Source organism: Bufo bufo, chromosome 5, assembly GCF_905171765.1.
Source record: "Bufo bufo chromosome 5, aBufBuf1.1, whole genome shotgun sequence".
Lineage (NCBI taxonomy): Eukaryota > Metazoa > Chordata > Amphibia > Anura > Bufonidae > Bufo > Bufo bufo.
This window is the reverse complement of record NC_053393.1, coordinates 142,306,453-142,328,521: the sequence shown is the minus strand read 5'-3', so window position 1 is coordinate 142,328,521 and position 22,069 is coordinate 142,306,453. Positions and strand designations below refer to the sequence as shown.

Below are 22,069 nucleotides of genomic sequence, written 5' to 3'. Positions count from 1 at the left end.
GTATACTAAACAGCTGCAGAGATATCTGCACTTTTAATCATCTGCAAATGAGCAAGTTTGTGCACCCCCTGTGCTTTGCACACTTCCCCCTTCCCTTGACTGACAGGGCTATACATCAGCATGCTGAGGGCAGAGCTGTGTCCTAGCATCTACATATCATATACTCTATGTACTATAGCTTTACTACATTGAGATATGTTCAGAAAGCTAGTATACATATTTCTGCTTTATTCACAAGCGCAATATATTATTATAAAGACACCAGTAAATATGTGTTATCTTCTAAACATAGAAAAAAACATGCATCTCCATGTGGTAATGTTATGGCTTGGCTTGGTTTTGCATGTAGAGATCCCAGGTTTGAATATTGGGAGAGACTTCAATGTTTTTTTTTTCTTCCACATTTAACCCATAATAAGTCTCTATCCTCATCATATCAAGAATAATGTTATTAGGCTTAAAAAGCTAATAAATATTACTGTTTTCTTTGAAATCATATATTGTGCCTGTGAATAAATTAGTTTTGGGTTTCTAAGCAAGAAAAAACGTTATTCTTAATACAGTAAGGCCTTTTTAATTATTATATGATTATACTTTAATAAAAGTCCATATACTGTATTATGTATTATGGTTTAAATGAGAGAGGGAAAAAATAACAAAAAAAAGTTTATGTAAGGGTACTTTCACACTAGTGTTTCAAAAGGGCTCAATGCCGGAAAAGAACTGATCAGTTTTATCCCCATGCATTCTGAATGGAGAGTAATCCGTTCAGGATGCATCAGGATGTCTTCAGTTCAGTCTTTTTGACTGATCAGGCAAAAGATAAAACCGCAGCATGCTATGGTTTTATCTCCGGCCAAAAAAACTGGACTTGCCTGAATGCCGGATCCAGCATTTTTTTTCCATAGGAATGTATTAGTGCTGGATCTGGCATTCAAAATACCGGAATGCTGGATTAGTGCGCAGACCGAAATAAAAGGTTAAAAAAATAAATGCCGGATCCATTTTTCCGGATAACACCGGAGAGACGGATCCGGCATTTCAATGCATTTTTCTGACTGATCAGCCATTTTTAAGACTGATCAGGATCCTGATCAGTCTTACAAATGGCAACAGTTGGCATACGTTTTTCCGGATCCGGCAGGCAGTTTCCGGCGACGGAACTGCTTGCCTGATCACTCTGCTGAAAGTGTGAAAGTAGCTTAAGTCTCTCCTAGGACTTGAACTTAGGATGTCTACATGCAAGGTAAACCACTTATTACTAAGCTATAAGATCACCACATAGAGAAGCATGTTTTTTCTATGCTTATAAGCTAACTCATATTACTGGTGCTTTTATGATCATATATTGTGCTTGTGAATAAAGCAGTAATATATATTATTATTATTATTATTATTATTTATTATTAAAGCACCATTCATTCCATAGCGCTGTACATATGAAAAGGAGTATACATACAGTACAGACAAGTGCACTAAGCATAAACAAGACGGGTTACAGACTGGTACAGAAGGAAAGAGGGTCCTGCCCGTGAGGGCTTACAATCTATATGGTATGGGAGGAGGACACAGTAGAAGAGGGTAAGGTTGGTCATGGCGGTATAGAGGCAGCAGGGTCACTGGTTGTAGGCTTGTCTGAAGAGGTGGGTTTTTAGGTTTCTTTTGAAGGATTCCACTGTAGGTGAGAGTCTGATATGTTGGGGTAGCGAGTTCCAGAGTATGGGGGATGCACGGGAGAAATCTTGGATTTATTATATATATTAGCTTTCTTAGCATATCTTAATGTGGTAAAGAAACATAGAATGTGTCAGCAGATAAGAACCATTTGGCCCATCTAGTCTGCCCAATATACTGAATACTATGGATAGCCCCCGGCCCTATCTTATATGAAGGATGGCCTTATGCCTATCCCATGCATGCTTAAACTCCTTCACTGTATTTGCAGCTACCACTTCTGTAGGAAGGCTATTCCATGCATCCACTACTCTCTCAGTAAAGGAATACTTCCTGATACTACTTTTAAACCTTTGCCCCTCTAATTTAAAACTATGTCCTCTTGTAGCAGTTTTTCTTCTTTTAAATATTCTCTTCTTTTACCTTGTTGATTCCATTTATGTATTTAAAAGTTTCTATCATATCCCCTCTGTCTCGTCTTTCTTCCAAGCTATACATGTTAAGGTCCTTTAATCTTTCCTGGTAAGTTTTATCCTGCAATGCATGTATTAGTTTAGTAGCTCTTCTCTGAACTCTCTCCAAAGTATCAATATCCTTCTGGAGATATGGTCTCCAGTACTGAGCACAATACTCCAAATGAGGTCTCACTAGTGCTCTGTAGAGCGGCATGAGCACCTCCCTCTTACTACTGGTAATGCCTATCCCTATACACCCAAGCATTCTGCTAGCATTTCCTGCTGCTCTATGAAATTGTCTGCCTACCTTTAAGTCTTCTGAAATAATGACCCCTAAATCCCTTTCCTCAGATACTGAGGTTAGGACTGTATCACTGATTTTATATTCTGCTCTTGGGTTTTTACGTCCCAGGTGCATTATCTTGCACTTATCAACATTAAATTTTAGTTGCCAGATTTTTAACCATTCCTCTAGTTTTCCTAAATCCTTTTCCATTTGGTGTATCCCTCCAGGAACATCAACCCTGTTACAAATCTTTGTGTCATCAGCAAAAAGACACACCTTACCATCGAGGCCTTCTGCAATTTCGCTGATAAAGATATTAAACAATATGGGTCCCAGAACAGATCCCTGAGGTACCCCACTGGTAACAAGACCATGGTCTGAATATACTCCATTGACTACAACCCTCTGTTGACTGTCCCTCAGCCACTGCCTAATCCATTCAACAATATGGGAGTTCAAGCCCAAACACTGCAATTTATTGATAAGCCTTCTATGTGGGACAGTATCAAAAGCCTTACTAAAGTCTAGATAAGCAATGTCTACTGCACCTCCGCCATCTATTATTTTAGTCACCCAATCAAAAAAAATCTATAAAATTAGTTTGACATGATCTCCCTGAAGTAAACCGATGCTGTTTTTTCATCTTTCAATCCATGGGATTTTAGATGTTCCACAATCCTTTTCTTAAGTATGGTTTCCATTAATTTCCCCACTATTGATGTCAGGCTTACTGGCCTATAGTTGCCCGATTCCTCCCTACTACCTTTCTTGTGAATGGGCACAATATTTGCTAATTTCCAATCTTCTGGGACGACTCCTGTTACCAGTGATTGGTTAAATAAATCTGTTAATGGTTTTGCTAGTTCACCGCTGAGCTCTTTTAATAGCTTTGGGTGTATCCCATCAGGCCCCTGTGACTTATTTGTATTAATTTTAGACAGCTGACTTAGAACCTCTTCCTCTGTAGACACATGCATCAAAAGATTCATTAGTCTCGCTTCCTAACTGAGGTCCTTTTCCTTCATTTTCCTTTGTAAAAACTGAACAGAAGTATTCATTGAGGCAGTCAGCTAGTTCTTTATCTTCTTCCATATACCTTCCTTCTTTTGTTTTTAATTTGGTAATTCCTTGTTTTAGTTTCCTTTTTTCATTTATGTATCTGAAGGATGTCTTATCTCCTTTTTTCATTGACTGAGCTAATATCTCTTCTGCCTGTGCTTTAGAAGCTCTTATAACGTGTTTGGCCTCTCTCTGCCTAATCTTATAAATTTGCCTGTCATCCTCTTTTTTTTTTTTATAATTACTAAATGCTATCTTTTTGTTTTTAATGATTTTGGCCACTTCTGCTGAGTACCACAGTGGTCTCTTCCTTTTTTTGCTTTTACTGACAAGCCTAATGCAATTTTCTATTGCCTTCAATAGTGCCAGTTTTAAGTAGTCCCATTTCTCCTGAACTCAATTGAAACTGTTCCAATCTGATAGGGACTCGTATACCACTAATCTAATTTTAGAAAAGTCAGTTTTTCTAAAATCTAAAACTTTTGTTTTTGTGTGGTGTACTTATAGTAAACCACACTGACTGGTGATCACAAGCTTTCCCCTACAGTAATATCAGATACCAAATTCCCATTTGTGAATACTAAATCTAAAATGGCCTCCTTCCGGGTTGGCTCCTCAACTACTTGCTGTAGAGATAATCCCAGTAGGGAATTTAGAATATCTGTACCCCTGGTAGAACTAGCTATTTTGGTTTTCCAGTTTACATCAGGAAGATTAAAGTCTCCCATAATGGTAACTTCCCCCTTCAATGTCATTTTAGCTATTTCCTCAACTAGTAGATTAGAGTGGTTGCGATACCAAATTTTTGATTCGGTTTCGATACCATGAAAAAGTATTGCGATACTCGATACCACGCAAAAAAAATAAACCAAAAAAGCCACGTGCATTCCGCATTTTAAAAAATGGCGAATCGCACAGTTTTTATTTATTTTTTCTGTTCCGGCGTTCACGGCATAGATTTTTTTTATATTTTAATAGTTTGGACTTTTCTGACGTGGCGATATGTAATATGTTTATTAGTTATACATTTTATATGTGAAATTGGGAAAAGGGGGTGATTCATACTTAATATTTTGGTGGGGTTTTTTTTCCTTTTTTTTTTTTTTGCACTTTTTATTTAACCACCTCCCGTCCGCCCATAGTATATAAATGTCCGGGAGGTGGATCTCTATTTCTGAATGGACGTTCCAGAACGTCCGTTCAGAAACTGCAGCTGCACGCTAATCGTGTAAAAATAAATAAATAGAAACTGTGCTAAAACAACCAATTTTTTGGCCACCTTGCCCCATAAAGTGTTATAATGAATGATCAAAAAATCATATGTACCCAAAAATAGTAGCAATTAAACTGGCACCTTATCCTCTAGTTTCCAAAATGGGATCACTTCTTGGGAGTTTCTACTGTAAGGGTGCATCAGGGGGCTTCAAATGGGACATAGCATCTAAAAACCATGTGGAGTTCCTTTTCTTCTGCGCCCTGCCGTGTGCCCATACAGCAGTTTATGACCACATGTGGGGTTTTTCTGTAAACCGCAGAATCTGGGTAATAAATATTGAGTTTTGTTTGGCTGTTAACCATCGATGTGTTAAAGAATTTTTTTTTTATTAAAATGGAAAATCTGCCAAAAAAGTGAAATTTAAAAATTTGATCTCCATTTTCCTTTAATTCTTATGGAACGCCTAAAGGGTTAACAAAGTTTGTAAAATCGGTTTTAAGTAACTTGAGGGGTGTAGTTTCTACAATGGGGTCATTTATGGGGGTATCCACTATGTAGGCCCCACAAAGTGACTTCAGACCTGAACTGGTCCTTAAAAAGTGGGTTTTGGCAATTTTCTTTAAAATTTGAAGAATTGCTTCTAAACTTCTAAGCCTTCTAACGTCCTAAAAAAATAAAATTACATTTCCAAAATGATGCCAACATAAAGTAGACATATGGGGAATGTTAAGTAATAAATATTTTATGAGGTATCACTTTCTGTTTTAAAAGCAGAGAAATTGAAATTTAGAAAATTGCTAATTTTTCTAAATTTTTGGTAAATTTGGGATTTTTTCATAAATAAAGGTGGAATATTTTGACTCACATTTATGACTATCATGAAGTACAATGTGTCACGAGAAAACAATCTCTGAATGACTTGGATAAATAAAGGCGTTCCAAAGTTATTACCACATAAAGTGAGATGTCAGTTTTGCAAAATTAGGCCTGGTCAGGAAGAGGGCAAATGGCCCAGATGGCAAGTGGTTAATAACTATTTCCCTCCTTAGGGGCCAGAATCTAGGATCTTTCATCCCTTGTCCTATTCACCCTGATAGAACTCTATCAGGGTGAATAAGACCTCACACTGTCCCTGCTGCCCTGTGCTTTGTGCACACAGCATCAGGGATGTTACCATGGCAGCCAGGGCTTCAGTAGCATCCTGGCTGCCATGGTAACCGATCGGAGCCCCAGGCTTACACAGCTGGGGCTCCGATCAGAAGCTGCCACTGCACGAACAATGAGGGGGAGGGGAGAGGACCCTGTGGCCACTGCCACCAATGATTTTAATACTGGGGGGTTGAGAGGGGCCAGCGCACTGTGCCACCAATGATTTTAATGGGATGGGGGGTTGAGGGGCACACTGCACCACCAATGATAATTACCCCTTAATACAGGAGGCGGGTACTGGCAGATCAGCGGCAGTTAACCCCTCAGGTGCGGCACCTGAGGGGTTAACTGCCGCTGATCGCAGCTCCCTGTCAGGGGCAGGGTGCCGGCTATGCGATTCTGCTGTCGGCACCTGCCTCCTGTATCATGTGTTAAAGTCTACTTTTCCTGGGTCCAGACTTTAAGTATTAGGCCACACAGAGCGGCGCCCAGAGATGTCCCAGCACTCACCATTATTCCTTGTGCCGCTCCGTTCGCCCGCAGTGCCCCATTACTGTCTCCTCTCCTGCTCCACATGCTGATTACTATCGGAGCGATGGGGAGGAGACATCAGCTTCACTAGTGGGCGTTCCTTCTTCCTGCGCTGCGATTGGACAGCGCTACAGCCAGGAAGAAGGAACGCCCACTAGTGAAGCTGATGTCTCCTCCCCATCGCTCCGATAGTAATCAGCATGTGGAGCAGGAGAGGAGACAGTAATGGGGCACTGCTGGCGAACGGAGCGGCGCCCAGGAATAATGGTGAGTGCTGGGACATCGCTGGGCGCCGCTCTGTGTAGGAAAAGTCGTATCAGTGGTGGCGCAGTGCGCCCGCCCCTTCTCCGCCCCTCTCTTCTCATTGGCAGCAGTGGCGGCGGCAGCAGCAGCACAGGGGGGAGGGAGGACTGCTTCCTTCTCCCCGTGCTGCTGAGAGAACATGAGCGCGCCGACAGCAGCGCTCTCATGTTCAGAGATACTAGACTGCGCAGAAGCGCAGCCCAGTATCGAAATAATTGAAATCCTGGTATCGTATCGATACCGGGACAAAAGTATCGATTGGGTATACCCGCAACAACCCTATAGTAGATCATCTAATTCTTTGACTTGGCTAGGTGGTCTATATATCACACCTACACGAGTTACCTTATGATTATCAAGCTGCAAGGTAACCCAAACTGACTCTAAATTGGTCTCGCTAACTTGTATTAAATTAGATTTTATGCTATCTTTCACATACAGGGCCACTCCTCCCCCTTCTTGCCTTCTCTGTCTTTCCTATATAGAGAGAACCCTGGTATTGTTATATCCCAGTCATTACTCCCATTGAACCACGTCTCAGTAACAGCCACTAAATCTATATTATCAGATGCCATTATATGCTCAAGTTAATTGATCTGATTCCCTAAACTGTGAGCATTTGTAGACAAGACTCTGAGCTTGTCATTTCTTAACCTACGTGCTACTGGCATCTTCTGGCATTGTTTCGGGGAGCGGTCGGACTGCTGGATTATCACTCTTTTGCCCCCCTTTCCTAGTTTAAATGCTCCTTAGCAAATACTTTGAACTGTTCACTGAGGACATTTGTTCCCTCTAGAGAAAGATGCAAACCATCTTTCTTGTACAGTTCTTTTCCATTCCAACGAGAGCTAACATGAGACACAAAGCCAAACCCTTGGTTCAGACACCATTCACCAAGCCAAACATTGAATTCCTTAATGCGCATCTGCCTGTCATGCTGAAGGTTATGCACAGGCAAAACTGCAGAGAATGAAACAGTTGATGCAATTAAAGCTATAGTACATAGAGTATATGATATATAGATGCTACGACATAGGGGAAGACATCAGCATGCTGAGGGCTGAGCTGTCAATCAAGGGGAAGGGGAGTGTGTAGAGCACAGGGGGTGTTACCAAGCAGTGCTCAAAGGATTTAGTCCCACCTCCTGGTGCTCAAACTTGCTCATTTGCAAAACAGATATCTCTGCAGCTGTTTAACATACAGACAAAAGAAAGATCCTGGTGAGAGTCTTTTTAAAGGGGTTGTCCCATCTCAGCCTTTCATGGCGGAGTGGGAATAACACACAGTAAATACTGGTCTGAGGATGAAAGATTATGCAAACAGCTGAGTGGTTGGCCCTCTGCTGTTTCCATAACTCCCATCGCAGTGAATGGGAGCTACACAAACAGTGTAACACAGCAAGCCACTCAGCCATTTCCATTCTTCTGTGCATGATATCGGTTGTGATGACAGAGGCCAATGGAAAATCCTCTCTTCAGCTCTGTAATGCAGTCAGAAAAAAACTGTAGGACACAACATATGAGTTTACAGAAGAGGAGGAGTTACAAGAAGAATGACATATGAATTACAACCATAGATAATTTACGTAAAACCAAATATAACAATGGCCACTAGATGGCAGCAAAGTACACTAAGTATAGCAGAAAACAGATATAACACAGAATACAATTAAAGGGCATCTGTCAGCAGATATAAACCTATGTAACTGACTGACCTGTTGCATGTGCGCTTGGCAGCTGAAAGCATCTGTGCTGATCCCATGTTCATATGTGCCCACATTGCTGAGAAAAATTATGTTTTAATATATGCAAGTGAGCAATGGGGGTGTGGCCATTACAACTAGAGGCTCTGCTCTCTCTGCAACTGCTGTGCCCTCTGGACTTTGAATGACAGGGCCAGGCAGTGAAAACTTCATCATGCTTGGCCCTGTCAATCAAAGTGGAGAGGACGCGACAGTTTGCAGAGAGAGCTGAGCTTCTACGTGTAATAGCAACACCCCCATTGCTCCTAGAGGCTCATATGCATATAATAATACTTCATTTTTCTCAGCAATGCAGACAGATATGAACATGGGACCAACATAGATGTCTTCAGCTGCCAAGCGCACATGTAACAGGTCAGACAGTTTCACAGGTACAAAAATGCGCCTTTAATATGAATTCTAAATTAGAGCTATTAGTTGGGACAGCACAATCTGCATGGAATCCACATGGAAATTGACATCCAGTGTGGATTTTACCCTTTGCAATGCGCAGTTAGAAAAATCCCCAGAAAAATCCACTGCTTTTTACTTCTGGTGTTGACATACCTTTAAATACAGCAGATCACTACATACAGCCTGGGGATGTAATTTTGCTTTCATAACAGTGTGTATCTCATACTCCATTTTTGTCTTTTCTAGATGCGGGAAATGAAGCAGAAGGCAATGTGAATGCAGAGTACGGGAGGGTTCACTTTGAGGACCTGGTACCATCTCCAACCTCAGAGAAAGCTTTCCTTGCTCAGATTCATGCCAGAAAACCAACATACAACCATAATTCTTCAGCTGCTGGAAATATTCGTGCAGATATGTAAGCATCTGTTAAATCAAGTCAATGGGGGAGATTTATCAAGACTGGCGCACACCTTGTCATAAATTAGGCTCATCCTCCTGCAGTCTGTGCGCCTAAACAGATATCTACGACACCTGAAAGCTGTCGTAGATTTCGGACTTCATCTGTACCAGAAAACTGCCATAAATGAAGATCAATTTGTCGGGGCTGCTTCCCGCCCTTGCCATGCTTCCTTTCGGGAAAGTGGCGAGGGCGGTGAAAAATCTGAGAGATGCGACACATAGTTTGCAACATTTTAATGCCACTTTTCAGGCGCAAGGGAGTTAATGAATCTCCTCCAATGTGTTTCTTATAATTTCATATTTTTATGATCTGTTCCTACTTTTTACTGATGCATATGCAGAATGTGTTTATAGACCCTAAGGCTAGGGCTATACGGTGACGTGTCGCAGAGAAGTCGCACAACATTTTTTATAATGATAGTCAATGGTGTTGAACATGCAACATGCTGAACTGTAGCGTGACAGTCGCATAAAAATCCATGCAAGTTGGATTTTTGTGCTACTGTCATGTCTCAGTGCAGCACCATTGACCATCATTACATAAAATGTTTCGCAACATGGATGTTGAAAACCCCAAAAAAACGTAGGGACACACATACAAAAAATATATAAAGCTTTATTAGGTAATTAATGACAAATAATTACGACACATGATTCAAGACAATAATCTAAAACAAGTAAAGCAGCAATACAGGTATTGTTGCGAGAAGTAGCTCACGTGCTGACTGGCAGGGTATAAGATCAAAAAGCAAAAATTGATCAGAGCTCTGAAACTATTCAGGCTATGTAAACACTCCAATGTAACAAGCAAAGAATGGGCCCCTGCAGAAGGGGAGGGGGGAGTATAATTATTTAAAATATAACTTTTAATGAGGTCTTGAATATACAGAATAATAAGACTCACTACACAGTATAGACATACATACACAAACGGGCCAACTTAGGCTACTTTCACACTAGCGTTCAGAGCGGATCCGTCTGGGGTCTGCCCACACGGCTCCGCTCATATAATGCAGACTTGTCCTATGTGACCCTACCAAAGGTGGAGGGGGCTATTATGCTTCTACCTATCTACACGGAGCACTCGCCCTGGTTTATTTCGTTGTTTTTTTTTCCCCCAACCAGAAGGGACTCACCTGATAGTGGATCATTGCATCCCCCTGACCGTCCAGCACAGGACTACACCTCCTGTGCAAGACTGCATCCCACCACCCTGGGATAGCAGTTACAAGCCTCTATTGCTTGTCTCCCCCCCCCCCCCCCCCCCTGTGTTTACTTAGCCTCAGGTCAGATACCTGTGGCTATCTCTCCGTCATCTTCCTGCATTCACTCCCCTGAAGAGTCATGGACAGAAATGTGCCATGTCGGGAGACCATTGGAAGCAACTCCATCATTATTTTTTGCACTGGCAAATTGCTTGTAGTTTTAGGGATCCGGTCCAAGATAGGGGCAGGCTACCGGACGGGGTCGCCCTTTCCGGGGCGAGTGCTCCGTGTAGATAGGTAGAAGCATAATACCCCCCTCCACCTTTGGTAGGGTCACATAGGAACAGTCCTATTGCTCCATCTACACGGCAGACGTACGAGCTCCCGCACGGTATACATCCAGTGTTTCCTGGCTTCTGTCATCACAGACCTACCCCAGTATCTACAAAGGGTCTGGTAAGACTGTTCACGTCTTCCCCAGACGGAGCAGATTTATTGTCTTTACCAGCCACAGGGTACCATTAAGTTGGCCCGTTTGTGTATGTATGTCTATACTGTGTAGTGAGTCTTATTATTCTGTATTTTCAAGACCTCATTAAAAGTTATATTTTAAATAATTATACTCCCCCCTCCCCTTCTGCAGGGGCCCATTCTTTGCAGGGTATAAGATCCCAATATCTAAGCTTGCTCAGCACAAGGGAAAATGAGCAATAACATATAGTAATATACACTCACTTAAAGAATTATTAGGAACACCTGTTCTATTTCTCATTAATGCAATTATCTAGTCAACCAATCACATGGCAGTTGCTTCGGTGCATTTAGGGGGGTGGTCCTGGTCAAGACAATCTCCTGAACTCCAAACTGAATGTCAGATTGGGAAAGAAAGGTGATTTAAGCAATTTTGAGCGTGGCATGGTTGTTGGTGCCAGACGGGCCTGTCTGAGTATTTCACAATCTGCTCAGTTACTGGGATTTTCACACACAACCATTTCTAGGGTTTACAAAGAATGGTGTGAAAAGGGAAAAACATCCAGTATGCGGCAGTCCTGTGGGCAAAAATGCCTTGTGGATGCTAGAGGTCAGAGGAGAATGGGCCGACTGATTCAAGCTGATAGAAGAGCAACGTTGACTGAAATAACCACTCGTTACAACCGAGGTATGCAGCAAAGCATTTGTGAAGCCACAACACGCACAACCTTGAGGCGGATGGGCTACAACAGCAGAAGACCCCACCGGGTACCACTCATCTCCACTACAAATAGGAAAAAGAGGCTACAATTTGCACGAGCTCACCAAAATTGGACTGTTGAAGACTGGAAAAATGTTGCCTGGTCTGATGAGTCTCGATTTCTGTTGAGACATTCAAATGGTAGAGTCCGAATTTGGCGTAAACAGAATGAGAACATGTATCCATCCTCTGATGGCTACTTCCAGCAGGATAATGCACCATGTCACAAAGCTCGAATCATTTCAAATTGGTTTCTTGAACATGACAATTTGTTCACTGTACTAAAATGGCCCCCACAGTCACCAGATCTCAACCCAATAGAGCATCTTTGGGATGTGGTGGAACGGCAGCTTCGTGCCCTGGATGTGCATCCCTCAAATCTCCATCAACTGCAAGATGCTATCCTATCAATATGGGTCAACATTTCTAAAGAATGCTATCAGCACCTTGTGGAATCAATGCCACGTAGAATTAAGGCAGTTCTGAAGGCAAAAGGGGGTCCAACACCGTATTAGTATGGTGTTCCTAATAATTCTTTAGGTGAGTGTATATATACTAATGATCACCTGAAACCTATCTCATAATCCCAAATGCCCTGTATGCAAAAAAATCCACACAAGGTACCAGTAGGAAACCATCAATGGATATACAAACTACAGGCAGCTAAAAGGGAAGAGGGACAGAAAATACCTGGGAAGTGGTACAATACAGGGATCCAACCTCCAGTCAGCTGTGAGCACACCCCGACGTAGGTTTCGCTCCGCTTTTTCAAGGGATGTTGTGCGACATGTCGCCGTGTAGTTGTATCCTTTTTGTCGCGCAACACACTGTTTGTCGCAGTGTAGCCCTAGCCTAAAAGTGTTTTTTGGCATTCGCTGGGCTTGTATACATTGGAATATCTTATTAGCTGGAAAGGAAATGCAGCTCGCTGTACTTTTTAGTATGCAGGAGAGCACAGCAAAAGAAAAAAATATACAATTGCGGTATATAGGCAACATATGGAACTGTATATGGCATACAGTTCCATACATCTGGATCATTTTCTGATATGTATGTCACAGTGTAAAGCCTCATTAACACGTCAGTGTTTCATGGACGTGTGCTGTACGTGTTCTCCACAGACAGCACACGTCCCTATTCATTTTAATGTGTGTATTCACACATCCGTGTTTTAGCACGGTCCGTGGGTCTGTTTTTTTTAGCACGGATGCATTCTCTATTTTGTCCGTGTTCGCGAATCCATCACGCCCATTATAGTCTACGGGTCCGTGAAACACTGATGCAGCACGGATGGCATCCGTGCTTTTCACAGACCCGTAGACTATAATGGGCGTGATGGATCATTAAGAAGAGATTCTTTTGAAAATAATTTTTCAGCTGTTCAGTGTCAGTGAAACACTGATGCAACACGGACAGCAAAAAACAGACACACTGATGCATCACTGACCACGTGCTCACGGATTTGAGCACGGACAAGGACGTGTGAATGAGCCTTAAATAGAGCCTGAATGCTAGAGATTCTGATAAATAAGATGTGTTCATTGCACAAGCTGTTATATTGGCCCATTATACATTTAGTAACCCACATTACTTTGAGAAGCACAGTTAAGGAGGTGCTGCATGAGTTAAAAACTCTGTAAGGTAACATGGTGGCTCAGTGGTTCGAATCTGACCTAAGACTACATCTGCGTGGAGTTTGTATGTTCTTCCCGTGTTTGCATGGGTTTCCCCCGGGTACTCCGGTTTCATCCCACACTTCAAAGACATACTGATAGGGAAGTTACATTGTGAGCTGTTTACTGCAGGCTGACAGCTCTTGCCTACATCAGTAAGTTATATCATGGACATAATATCACAGCTATGGAAACCCTTTCCACCATCCCTGGAGTGCTGTCATGGTACTGCCTTCATGCATGGTATGGTATATTGTATAGTGTTGCACAAAAAATCTAATTTCATCTGGCTTCACTTAAATTACTGTATACAGGGGTCACCAGCAGTGGCGACTCTAGGAATAATATATAGGGGGGGCACAAAGATACCACAGTCAAAAATGGGGGGGCAAAAACAAAATAGGTATATATAAATAAGATTACAAAATATGAGAGAATTGCGGTCTGCAGGGATACATTTATAATAAAACAATTTACTTACAAAAGAAGCTATTCAGTCGTCTGCTGTGCCGTCCTCTGCTTGCTTCCGCGGATTCTTTCCCCTTCTTTCTGTCTCTCGTCAGTGCGCAGGCGTACTGTTATGGTGGATCTGTGGAAGACACACTGTTATGGGGGCATCTGTGGATGACACTGTTATTATGCCTCTCATTAGCCCTCATATGCTGCCTCTCATCATTAGCCCCCATATGCCTCTCCATTAGCCCCCATATGCCTCATCATTAGCCCCCATATGCCTCATCATTAGCCCCCATATGCCTCTCCATTAGCCCCCATATGCCTCTCCATTAGCCTTCATATGCCTCTCCATTAGCCCCCATATGCCTCTCCATTAGCCCCCATATGCCTCTCCATTAGCCCCCATATGCCTCATCATTAGCCCCCATATGCCTCTCCATTAGCCCCCATATGCCTCATCATTAGCCCCCATATGCCTCATCATTAGCCCCCATATGCCTCTCCATTAGCCCCCATATGCCTCATCATTAGCCCCCATATGCCTCTCCATTAGCCCCCATATGCCTCTCCATTAGCCCCCATATGCCTCATCATTAGCCCCCATATGCCTCATCATTAGCCCCCATATGCCTCTCCATTAGCCCCCATATGCCTCATCATTAGCCCCCATGTGCCTCTCCATTAGCCCCCATATGCCTCTCCATTAGCCCCCATATGCCTCTCCATTAGCCCCCATATGCCTCTCCATTAGCCCCCATATGCCTCTCCATTAGCCCCCATATGCCTCATCATTAGCCCCCATATGCCTCATCATTAGCCCCCATATGCCTCATCATTAGCCCCCATATGCCTCTCCATTAGCCCCCATATGCCTCATCATTAGCCCCCTTATGCCCCCAGCAGCCACATAGTTTATAAAATAAAAAATCACTTACCTCTCCTGCTCCTGGACGCCGCCTGCCTCTCCTCAGTCGACTGTGCTCTGAACTGGCGCGCACAGCGTGAGGTCACAGAGTGCCCTCACGCTGTGCGCAGCCCTGCACAGCCGACAGCCGAGGACCAGGAAGTGGTGAGTACAGAGCGTTCACCACTTCCTGGTCTCTCGGTTCTAATGAGCGCTTCCATAATGGAAGCGCTCATTAGTATTCACCTGGGGGAATCAGCGGGGGGGCAACCGGGGGGGCAAAGGACAACATAGGGGGGGCGATTGCCCCCCCCCCCCCCCCCCCCCCTTCTAGCGACGCCACTAGTCACCAGGGGCGTTGCTAGGGTCTCAAATGATCCGGGGGCCCAAGCCCAATGCATATGGCCCTAGTCGACGCCCACCGCCCGCACTAGCATTAAAGACATTTTACTTGATTTACTTGCTGCATAGACATTATCAACCATACAGGAGTATAACAGCAGCACATACCTGTTACATCCAGAACCTCCCAAGTGACGTCTCCTCTGATGTAGATCTTCTCGTCATCATCTTCTCCATTCGGTCCAGACAACTTCCTTCAGTCGCGCCTCATCTCTGCAGAGTGTGACACACAGACATCTTAGCTGCCTCACTTTTCTATCATCGTCCCCCAACCTGGAGTCCCCACAGTGTTCTCCTGCTGCTCACTGTGCTCCCCAATACCCCCAAATACTACCCTGAATAAATAGTGCCATACAGATAGTCCCCCCCCCCATAGTAATAGTGCTCCTCATAGTCCCACCAATGAAAATTCACTTCTAGAATGCCCTCATTAGTAATAATACCCTATACAGTGCCCCCAACAGTGATAATGCTCCCCAAGAATGCCCCCATTAGTAGAAGTAACCCTCCAGTATTAATAATGCCCTTAGAGAGCCCCCAATAGAAATAAGGCATGCCTATTGTTCCCACAGTGGTAATAAAGCTCTCTACAGACCCCTCAGTAGTAATAAGGCTGATGTATAAGCACTCCTACAGAGCCCCCTGTAGCAATCAGGACGCTGATAATGTCCCCTGTATTTATAATGCCCCGGCAGTGCCCCCTATAGTTATAATCCTCCCTGTTGTGCCCTCAGAAAGTATAATGCCCCAGCCATTCCAACATACAGGCCCATGTAAATAACATCAATCCCCTGCCTTCAGCCCCCTCCAACATACAGTCCCATGTAAAGTTACATGCACATGAATGTAAAAGAAATTAGGCCGTTAAAAGCAGACACACAGTCAGCTTTTTATGACCATTTTTGAACCCTTTGTGCGTCCATTTTCTCGCCATCTGGCTGTTAAAAACAAATACATTTCATTGGCTTATCCAAACCCCCCATAATGGCCTGATTATTAATATTAGGGGCCATTGTTGGGACATTATTTACAATGTCCCTCATAATGTCCCCCAGCATTAATAATGTCCCTCATAGTGTCCCCCAGCATTAATAATATCCCTCATAATGTCCCCCAGCATTAATAATGTCCTTCATAGTAGCCCCAGCATTAATAATATTCCCCATAGTGGCCCCCAGAATTAATAATGTACCCCATATTGGCCCCCAGCTTTAATAATGCTCCCCATAGTGGTCCCCAGCATTATTAATGTCCTCCATAGCGGCCCCCAGCGTTAATAATGTGGCCCACAGCATTTTGACTGCCAAAAAAAATAAAATAACTTTATTCACTTTCACGAGTGGGGACCCTCGCTCCTCACTGGATGCAGCAGGACGTGATCGTGTGATGTCATCACACTGGGAGCGCAGGTCCTGCTGCACCAATGAGGAGTCGGTGTCCCTGCACGTTGGATGAGGGGAGTATTTTTTAAATTATTTTAACTCCTGAAATGTCATTTACCTCCACTGTACCTGTTTTTATCGTCTGTTACACGGGCGCACTCCTGTCTATATGGCCATTAAAAACCGGTCCCATTGATTTCATGGCCAAAAAAGAGATGACACTATTCACTGGCAGTTTTAAAAAAAACTGACTGCAATTGGTTATAAAAATGGCCACGTGATGGACGCTACTTAAACTGCTGTCAGCCAGTCCAACATACAGTCACTCCACATGTAAATAACACCCCTCCCTTCAGCCCTAACATACAGAGGTGGTGTAAGAGAGGAGAACTACAACTCCCAGGATTACTCTTGTACTGTCACACTACATCTATCCCTTCACTTACCTCTCCTCATGTCCCAGAAGTCCTCGCAGTCAGGATCTTCTCCACTAGTTCTCCTCTTCACAGCTCAGCTCCGCCCCCTATAGCACTGATCACATGACTGTGACATCATCGCAGGTCCTTCTCCACCCTGGAGCTCTGCCTCTAGCACAGATCACCTGACTGTGATGTCATCATAGGTCCTTCAGCTCCTGCAGTACGTCCCGGTCAGTAGTCTCTCCTGTTTTTTCATTAGAAGGCAGTACATTCGGGGCCTGGGACAAAACTTCTGGGGCCAAGGCCCCGAATGTTTTAACCTAGTGATGCCCATGGGGGGGTCACTATATTAAAATGTAACAACAGGTCATTATGCATTTATATTACTATTTACATTTGAAACATATAAGTAAGATTACATAAAGAAGTGGCCTCAGGTGAAACGACTACTGTTAACCTAAATTTTAAACATATATTTGCAGGGTCCCAGAAGATCCATATAACAGACATGAAGATGAAACCTATGAGAACGACTCTGTGCGCCAACTTGAAAATGAACTGAAGATGGAAGAGTATCTCAAACAAAAGCTGCAGGATGAAGCCTACCAGGTAACATGATTGTGCTTGGCCTCTACTTTAGGTTGGAACAAGTGAGAAATATTTTTTTTTCTCTCAAATGACCCAGGCAAGTAATTCTCAGGCTTGTAAGAAAGAAAACTATTCTGCCTCAGAAACAGTCCTTGGTATTATGTATTAGCCAAACAAGTGGAAAACCTCTTTACACATCTGTATGAGCCATAATCTTGATCTTTGGGACCTGTCATCTCTCCTGACATGTTTTAGTGTCTGCTTGCAATCCCCATGTAATAACAATTGTGGAGCATTAATGGTGGTGCCATTCTTGTTATTTCATCTAGAAGTTATGAACTGCTAACAGTTTCAATGAAGGTCCAGTTGTGTGTTACCAGGTGGTTTGTGGCACTGGGCAGTAGGACACTGACAGCACTGACTGGAGAGTGCCAGACAGGGACCCACCCCCATGTCCTCAGGACAGTTGTATGGTTGGCGGTCACTCTGTTCAGGGCCCTGGACAAAACATTTGGGGCCCAAGCCCCAGATGTTTTGACCTAGCGACTCTTTACATTCAATTATTTTTTTCTAAAGATTTAATTTGAATAGACCACCTCTCACTCTGGAGGGCCATTGATATCCATATATTTCAAAATGTGCGCACTGATTTCAGTGGGTAACATATATTGCTCCATGTGTTTTAGCATGAAGTTCCTGATCGTGGGTGTTCCCACCAGAACCCTTTGCAATCAGTTAGCCATAGAGGTTTTCTAAAGGGAGCTTAATCCAAGGGGGCAGACTGAATCTGCATAAGGCCTCATGCACACGGCCGTTCCATGCGTTGGGGACCATCCATGCGGCTGCCACAGACGGATCCAGACCCGTTTAACTTGAATGGGTCTGTGATCCGTCCGCACGTTCTATTTTTTGGCGGCACGGAGAGAAACCCCACGGAAGCACTCAAGTGAATGGGTCTGCATCCATGATGCTGTGTGCACACGGCCGGGGCCCGTATATTGCGGACATGCTGTATGCAGGCCGCAATACGGGCACGGCCGGGCAATCGCTGTGTGCATGAGCCCAAATAAAGATTTGAGGATCCTGCCAGAAATATTGTAGTGTTAAACCGGTCTGTTTCCTCTACAGGTCAGTTTGCAGGGCTGAATGCACTTTTCTCTTTCCTTCCCCTCTGAAGTAAGTATACTCCACCTTAGCACTAAATCATTAAGTGTTACAACATTTATTAACCTGTGCTATAACCAAAGACATGAACCACTGGCTGTAGGTAATGTAGATGATATAGTTTCAGGCATTGTCAGCTGTCTTTATTGTCCATAGTATTCTCAGTTTAGAACAGCTGTCACATTGAAGGGAAGCTGTACTACATAAAACCTCTGCCTGGCTGTGTCATTACTGAAATTCATCATGTCCATTATATATATTCACTTTTACATGGTTACTGTCTGTATTAAATGGCTATCAGGAAAATGCAGTCCTATGAACAGCAGAGGGCACCCAAAGCTTAGTTTATATCTGCCAGTAAGAAATCTCTCATTAGTCGCAACGTAGAGCAGAGAGCTCTAGAAATTGGTTATGTTCTGTAATATTCTTATTACAAATTACAACTTCTCAAAATAATATATATCATTTCAATACAATGTAGTTACCGTACATAGTTGATAAGGTTGAAAAAAGACACAGATCCATAAAATCCAACCTGTAATCTTACTCTCTTGACACAGGGGAATGAAAAAAAAAAAACCTGTAAGGAGGTTGCCAATCACCCACATTACAGGAACAATTCTATCTTAACTCCAAATATGGCTGTCAGTACAAATTGCTGGATCAACGTCCCCTTCTCCAAAAATATAGTACATACGAGGGGTCTTCAAAAAGTTTCCACACTTTTTTTAATACTATTTATTAAGAATTTCAAAAACAAATTACATTTCAATCTAGTACCTGAACGTAGGCTCAATTAATATTAACGTATAGCATTATGTTTTTACCTTATTTTTCATTGTTTATCATAAATACTGTGCTGAAATTGCGCATTCCAACTATAGGCTTATCTTATTGAAACACTGGCATACTGTTAGTGAGTTGTATAGCTACTATAATTACTAAATAGAGGACCAATCAGCACCATGTATGACGTTTATAACATTGTTACATTTATTTACACTTAGTCTTTATGACTGTGTATAAGAGGCAGGTTAGAGGAGCAAATTTGCTTACTGTTTATTCCAAATATGATCCTGCCTGATCCCCTGAAGACGTTGTCGGCACACATTCTGCCAACAAAAAGCATAGGAAAGAGCGTTCTACGTTTCACAGCCATCTTCACCACAGTGTGACAACTCTTATACTAAACCAGAAGGTCAGACTAGGCACATGACCAATTACCACTCCTGCCGCCCTCACCGTTTCCAATGAAAATATAAAAGTGTGGAAACTTTTTGAAAACTTCTTGTAACTTGTGAGCGCTGTGTTCCCCTCAGTTTTTACCTGCTCGCCATCGACATTGCAGTAACTCCAGTGTAATTACAGCTCTTCCGTCCCATTCACTTCAAAGTGTATGGGGATGGCAGAGCTGTAATTACACTGCTCGCCCCTGCATTGCCGACAGTGAGGAGAACACGGCACTCGTACGAGCGTTGCGGTCTCTTCAAACAGCTGATTGGTGGGAGTGCCAGGAGTCAGGCCCCTGCTGATCTGATATTGATGACCTATCCTCAGTATAGTGGGGGAAAAAAAAAAAGAATGTAATAAAAAGTTATACACACCCCAAAATGGAAATGTACAGATTGCCATGCAACAAATAAGCCCTCACACAGCTTTATAGAACTAAAAATAAAATAGGGGTCAGAATATAGCGATACAAATAAGTAATTCTTTTTTTTCCAAAGTTTTTAAAAAAAAAAAAATTTTATTATTAAAACTAAAAAAATATATACAAATGTCACTGTAATTGTACTGACCCAGAGAATGAAGGGCACGGGTCAGTTTTACCACATAGGGAATGCCATAAAAACAAGACTCCATTTCCAATTCCACCACATTTGGAATTTTTTTCCAGCTTCCCACTACATCGTTTGCAATAATAAATGGTGCCATAAGAAAGTACAACTTGTCCCGACAAAAAACAAGCCCTCATATGACCATGTGAATGGAAAATGAAAGAAGTTATTGCTTCGGGAAGGCAGAGAGTATAAAAACGAAAACACAAAAATGGAAAATTGCCCTGGGTAGAAAAGGGTTAAACATCGAAGGCCATATCAAATTGGCTCCCTAGGTATTTGTTTCTCTGTGTAATTAAAGCTGAATCTATATGCGCATTGGGGAATAGCATTGTAAGGTTGGGCTCACATCACATTTTAAGTCTATGCAAAATGGATACCCATCTATTGGCATCCATTTGCATCTGCTTTTATTGCTACATGATCATAGAAACGTGATGGGACCCAGCCTAATCAGCCTGTTTCATTATCTTACAGAAAAGCTGTAGTGTGGAGAAGATGCACATACTGTAGCATGAGAAGTCTTGGTTGTCAACCATCAATCCGGCAGGAAAAACGCAGGTTGACCTCACCGGCTGCATCTTCTAGTACAAAGACCCCCATCAGAGTCCACCGGAATGTAGCACAGCACATTTGTTCTGAACCGTGTAGTTTGTAGGTGTGTGTTTTAACTATTACATTACAAACAAAAAAATATTTCAACTTAAATCATAATTAGCATTTTTTTTTTTAATATAGCCATTTGTACACTCTGTCATACATTCGTCGTCATAGATCGGATACACATACGAGCTGCTGGTGCAGTCTCGTCTTTGAAAACTGAAGTCTCCCTAACTTCCAAGGGGAAGGGGGAAAAGTATTCAGACAGACCTGCCAATGCACTGACTATATCAACCAGGTGTATGCAAACGTCTTCTCTGTCACTGGCCAAACTACCAGAGGAGATCCTCTCCATCACCACGTTGTGGTCGACCATAGAAGCCAATGATTTGTATAATATCAGCTGCTACTACTATTTGTCTGAGTGCCTTAGTTCCATTTGAACCTACTCAGCCACTTATCTAGTAGCAGTATCTAGGCAAGCCGCGCCGCTGCGTTGTGAACCATTGTGCAGTGCATCGTTTTGCTGCAAAATACCGGTAGCCCTTTTTTATTTGGTAAGCCGGGCTTCCTTCAGTGTACTCTGAGCGCTAGACAACCTGAGAACACTAGGGTACTGCCTCCAGCACCCTGCCATGCACATGGATGGTAATCACTTTTTAGTTCATTCTCCTGCAGCAGGATTTGCACTTAATTTGGGACTGCAATCCTGGCTTTCATTTTGGCGTCGCCCGTAACGGCAGTAGTAAAGCAGCAGTTCCCTACAGTACGTTACGTCTATTTCAGTCACTGGATAGAATTGGATTCCTTGATTTAAAATATTATTTTTTAATAGTTTGGAAAAACGACAGAGATTTAGGTGTTCAAAGCCCGTTGACCATAAAACAACGACGTTAGGGCTAATTGTATAATTTTGTATT

General features: G+C 42.8%; 1 protein-coding gene across 16 annotated transcripts in view; it reads left to right on the top strand.

Annotated features, from left to right (window-relative positions):
• DTNA (dystrobrevin alpha) overlaps positions 1–21,828 on the top strand; it is a 328,281-nt gene extending 306,453 nt beyond the window's left edge. For 8 of the 16 annotated variants that reach the window (XM_040432328.1, XM_040432336.1, XM_040432331.1 and 5 more), the window contains 3 exons: positions 9,075–9,243; positions 17,442–17,568; positions 21,027–21,828. In XM_040432328.1, the coding sequence (XP_040288262.1) occupies positions 9,075–9,243; positions 17,442–17,568; positions 21,027–21,062 (332 nt within the window). In that variant the 3' untranslated portion in view covers positions 21,063–21,828. Of the gene's footprint in view, positions 1–9,074; positions 9,244–17,441; positions 17,569–18,675; positions 18,728–21,026 lie in introns of all 16 variants that reach the window. The other 8 variants (XM_040432338.1, XM_040432340.1, XM_040432339.1 and 5 more) reach the window with 2 other exon arrangements.
• The last annotated feature ends 241 nt before the right edge of the window (positions 21,829–22,069 follow it).